The following is a 5903-nucleotide window of genomic DNA, read 5'->3' on the forward strand; positions in this document are numbered from 1 at the left end:
AAATCATCGACCAACATCTGAATTTCTATTATTGGGTGGCTGTGTCATATGCTTTCAAATTCTAGAGTGTCATTTCATCTCAATTCTTCAGTAAGTATTGTTGAAGAATATATACATTTATAGAAATTGAATGTCTATGCTATAATCATATATGCTCAAGTATTATCTTCCTTATTATTTTTTATACATCCCCATCTTACTTCGAAAGGCCTCTACTAGTTCTACCGTATATGTACCAATGAGATACCATGTAATCCCAGCTAAAACAACCTGCAACCAGGAGCTATTGACAATATGCAATGCCGATGAGCCCCCTATATGCTCTTCCAATCTACCACTCGACCCTTCCTGTATTTGTAAACGAACTATTGCTGCTGCAACTGTTGCTATTGCCATTGGAATACCCCACACAAAAGGGTTTCTCTTCATGTCTTTCCTTACTGTAAAATCTTGATTATTTGTTTTGTAGACATCCTTGGTGGTATGAGAAGACTCCGAAGCAATTCCAAAGCCAGAGATATTCTGGTGGGTTGTTGCCTCAGGCAATTTCAGAGTTGATGGAATCCAATAGTCATCATTATATATGTAACTTGATGGGATTTGACTAATCGGTTTTCCATTCTCTCTTGCATGTTTTCTGGCCGCGGCAGCTTCTTGGAGCTTCTTGATATTTGGTTCAGTGGATTTCTTGCCACTGGGTATCAAATTTTTGCCAGTAGTACTTGATCCTCCTCCTCCTCCTCCTGCAATGGGTGAATGCCAGTACAACCAATTTGAGATTGATCTGATTGCTTGAATAGCTGAACTTCTTGCTTCTCTTTGGGCATCTGATTCCTAAAATGCACATTTTTATGGTTTATGGTTGGTACATGGTTTGCCTAGAAGGTACAAATTAGACCATATATGAAAAGAAAAAGAAAAAGAAAAAAACATAATATGCTAACCAATGGCATAGAAGATTTTTACACATCGTTTACTACTTTAGTTTGTCGAAAGCACTGTGAAACTACAGATTTATAATGAACACTTGAGAGTCAGAATAACTAAAAAAACTAGTTTATGGCACAAATACTAGAGAAGAGTCAGATAGATATTTGAAGCACTCACTGTGGATTGATCAGTAGAAGAAGCTTTATTCTTAGCATCCTGAAACCTGGCTTGGAATTTCTCCACATCAACGAAGATATTTGAGACGCGTGTACCCACTGCATTGCTTGCACCAATTCTAACATTGCCTCGTGGCTGCTTGGACATTAGGAATTCTAAGGCAGCTAGGTTGGACCTCTCCACAACCCTATGTTTAACACAGGAGCGAAAATAAACTAAATCAATTAGCAAATAAAAACCTATAGGAAGACTCAACTCACATGCTTATTCATCGACAGGAAATGGTGGTATAGATGTATGCTGGGATGTCTTTATAACATGGTGGTATAGATGTATGCTGGGATGTCTTTATAACATGTTGGTATAGATGTATGCTGGGATGCCTTTAGATGCATTTTTATTTTTCAATTTTTTAGCTCTTAGTGGACAAGGATTTCAAAGCCCAATTCAAATATCTTTTTTGGTAAATAAAGCCCAATTTAATTTGATAAAGTAGGCATATGTAAAAATTTTGCTTAAGTGTTGTTGACTTTAGTTTCCAAGGCCCAACTTCATTTTTGTAATGAATAAAAGTAGGCCTAAAATGTGAGGCCCAAAACCATAGCACTGCAATGCACCACACCGAAACCGCATAAAACGGTTTAGTTCGATGCATTGCAGTTTGTTCGGTTTAAAAAAAAACAAAACCGATTACTTCGGTTTGGCTCAAAATCTACCAAAAAAAAAAAAAAACCAGTTGAACCGAATTGAACCAATTTCACCCCTCAGCCTTCACTTTTTTTTTTTTTTTTTCCCTCTTTATAATTTTATATATAATCTTTACAAGTAAAAATAATTCACCTAACTCAATATTAGTGTTTGCTTTACATCAAATAATCAAAAATAAATCATCAAATCATAACTCTTTTCATTCATTATGTTCATCTCTAACTGCTTTTCTTTGTTCCTTTTTAACTTTATTTTGTATGAACCATAATTTTTAGCATTGGTAGCCATAAATACATTACACTTCTCACCTTGTAACTCCTTATGCCTAATGGGAGGGTATAAGATTTCTAGTAAGTGGATGCATAAAAAAATTGAGGTGAACAAGGATACCATTTTCTTTTGATTTAACTCTTCTTTTTTTCAATTGATTTGAATAGAATGAAATGAAATGATTAAATATGGATTTCAAAGAAGCAAAGTTAGGTGATTAATAAATAATATGCTGTCCTGACTTAATTCGGATGGGGCAGAAACAGAACACTCTTCTTAGCCTTGACAAATTGATAAATCAATGAGGGAACCAAACAGACAGAAGAAGGTTGAGGGAGGTATAAAAATCCTTACGAGATGCAGTCGACTGGACATGCGTCAATGGCCTCATGGATTTTGTTTTCGGGATCGGCCCATTGAGCAACAACCCGAGCTCTCCCATAAACTGATTCAACAGCAAATGTCTTCTCAGCAAGCAAGGCACATTTTAAGCAACCAACACACTTTACTTCATCCACAAACACAGCCCTTTCTTCCTTTTCTGCTCCAAACCATACTGAATATATAGGTTTCCCAGTATACCCTCTTAATTCTGAAAACTTTGCTTGTTCCTGCTTATTAAAAATAAATGCATAAACAAGGAATCATATAAAACAATGCATGCACAAACACTCACAGATGGTAGCCTTTTTTGTGTTCCCCTTTTTTCTCTTTTCTGTCAATTTGTAGATATTTAGGAATATTCTGAGACTCATATTGGACTAGACATTCAACAATATAAAATTAAAAACATTGGAATCATATTATCATAAGCATACAACAAAACTTGACATGCACACAAGAAATATTTGAACAAAAAGATACAAAGATAGAAAATTCCAGCACATAAATGAGTAAATCAAACTCCTAACCTCCTAAGGAGGTGCAGGGCCTGTTAGCCATCATGCAAAACTAATGCATGTGTCAAAACAAGGGTTACTTGGTAGAAAGTTCTACGAATGAGTATTATGCTAGATTAGATCTCGGCAGGGATGAAATTAGAAGAAGACTATAGGGTGTCATGACCCCCTTATTTCTGTAAAATTCTATTAACCATTAACACTTTTAAAATATATATATTATTTTATAAATAAAATAATCTCTCAGTATAAAAGATATCATGTCCTTCTACCATAATCTCACATTCTCTTTTTATTTTCTAGAAATTTTTTTTTTTTTATATTATACATACATGTGTGTTTGTATATATGGTGAAAAAAATTTATTTATCTTTGGGTCCTTTGGAGATAAAATTCTGGTTCTATCCCTGGATCTCAACACTATTTTTTTACTTTTTCTATACCTAGTAAGTCCCATTCATTTTAATCTTTAACATGTTAAGTCCATTTTTTTAATTTTAAGTGAAGATTAAGAACGATTTGTCCCTTAGTGGAGCGCATCTTATGCGCTAAGTTATCTAGCTTTTAGTTTTATTTATTTCAAACATTAAAATGTCATAACTTTTGTTGTATACACCCATTTCTAATAAAAAATTTATTTTTGAAATGCACTTATTAAGATTTATCTAACAAGTTCAATATGAAAATGAAATTATGTAAAAATTAAAATTAAAAAAAAGAAAACTATTTGGTGTTTTTATGCTTGCGTAACTTATAAATTTCACAGTTGTAATTGAGAAGTTTCTTAATTCACAGTGAAATTTCTCAGCCAACTGTGAAGTTCCCCCCCTTTTTTCCAAAATCTTTTTGTTTGGTAAATATCTTCGAATAGGTTTCAAAAAAATATAAATTTTGTGGAAAATGGATGTAGAATTAAAATTATTTAATTTTAAAGTTTTGAATCAATATAACTTCCTTTAAGTTATTTATGTGCATCTCACATTTTAATAAAATAATCTGAATTGATAAATGGGTATACTCCTCACGTTATTGATAACGGTTCAAATCCATTCCCGTTTGTCTAATTCATTGGCTAGGTGGTGGGCTTTGAACCTCAAGTTTACCTTCGAGGGGTGGTTCTGCCCTTGTGTCGGATGGATTCGATTCTTGATTATAAAAATAGTAATAATATAAAGATATTTCGGTCAAGTGATGATGTGGCAGACTTTGTATCAATGTCATAATTTTTCTTATCATTAAACAATATAATTTTTTGGTTAATCACAAAAAATATACTATAAATTGACATAACTTTGTTATTTATATCTTTGGGTTGTACATTATAAATTTGTCATTGATGATTTTTATCACAAAGTAGCACAACACATACCACCAAAATCATAATTTTTATCACATAAAATGACTACTTTTTTTTATTATGTGCCCCTTCTTGGAGGTGAGTGCACCTAGAGCCATTCCTTATGAAAATTAACAATTAAATGTACGGAAAAATTGAAGTTAAACAAAATTTGAAATTTAATATTAGAATTTAAGATAATTATGTAGACGGAATTGTTCAGGGACAATTTAGGAATGAAAAATATGTGACGGTTCACACATATGTGCTTTATATAATAAGTAAGCAGTGTGTGCGCAGTCAATATATGGATTTGTAGTTAAAACTATAACAAATTATAAATTCTAATTTAAATTTGATGTAATGGGATCATGAGTCTCATTTTAATTATCTAAATCGTTCATTTTGCCATACATTTTGTATATATCATCCAAACACAAAAATTTAGTCAATCCGATAATCGTAAAGTATTCAATTTATCTTCTTGTTACCAAACAAATGGATGATAATTGTGTTTTTAATTTATTTTTTATTTACAAATATAATAAATTAAATATATTACGATTATTAAATTGATCTAATTTTAATTTAGCATATACCCGTGATAGGTTTTATAGACCCAGACAACACTATCTAGTCTAGATTATAGACGAGAAAGAATCCAACTCGTATAATATAGTAGTATAATACATAGAAATTATTGGAAGATAATAGATTAAAAAGAAGAAGATACTGACCTTATCATAAGCAAAACGAGAATTAGGATCAGAAAGAAGAGAGTAGGCATCATTGAGAATGATAGCCATGTCATGGCCAGCAGGGCCAGCAATGTCCGGGTGGCAGCGCTTCTGAAGAGCCCTGTAAGCCAACTTGATCTGGGATTGAGAAGAAGAGCTATCAACACCTAGAAGATCATACAGATCCAACTCTAAAGGAGAAGAAGCCTTGCTGCATCTACATGTAAGACGATAATTGTTCTTATTCTGTAGAGCAGTTGGTAGTGTAGTACTAGTGTAAAAACTGCTAGTGTTGGAGAAGAAGGTTTTTGGATTTTTAGTAGTTATGATTAATGAAGCAAAACTAGGAGTGGATCTGTTGTATCTCTTGTTGTTGTTGTTGTTGTTGTTGTATCTTCTGTATGGAGGAAGAAGAACAAGGCTGGCACCAGTGCAATGCATTTTGCTCCTCCCTCCTCTACCTCGATCAGCAAGCAAGGGATGGGATGGGATGGGATGGGATGCGATGAGATATGAGAGATGGAGAGTAAAATGTGGTGGGCGGGTTACGACTATGGGGTTTTGTTTGTACGTGAGATTCTCTTCATTACATTATTGTAATATAATGGAGTATCTTTATTACAAAAGATTATTTAATATTTTTAGAATATTATTTGATTATATTTCAAGTCAATCATTAATTATTTAGTTTTATATTGTTTCCTCATCGCAACACAAATTGTGGGCTTCTATCTTTTTTTTCTATGATACATCACTTTAGAAATATTAAATAATTACCCGTTTATTACATAATTGTGAAATTAATAATCACAAAAATTTATTATTATTTTAAATTTTAAAGAATCA

The 5903-nt window shown here is 32.6% G+C and overlaps 1 protein-coding gene across 1 annotated transcript; it reads right to left on the reverse strand.

The window, feature by feature from the left end:
* Window positions 1–5612, reverse strand: LOC114299376 (DNAJ heat shock N-terminal domain-containing protein). Its single transcript, XM_028244092.2, has 4 exons — window positions 5058–5612; window positions 2440–2696; window positions 1108–1294; window positions 1–834 (listed from the first exon to the last, which is right to left on the reverse strand). The coding sequence occupies exons 1-4, from the start codon at window positions 5496–5498 to the stop codon at window positions 175–177; spliced, it is 1545 nt and encodes a 514-aa protein (XP_028099893.2). The 5' UTR covers window positions 5499–5612; the 3' UTR covers window positions 1–174.
* Window positions 5613–5903: the final 291 nt, after the last annotated feature.

Source organism: Camellia sinensis, chromosome 5, assembly GCF_055761805.1.
Source record: "Camellia sinensis isolate YWXY chromosome 5, ASM5576180v1, whole genome shotgun sequence".
NCBI classification, from domain to species: domain Eukaryota; kingdom Viridiplantae; phylum Streptophyta; class Magnoliopsida; order Ericales; family Theaceae; genus Camellia; species Camellia sinensis.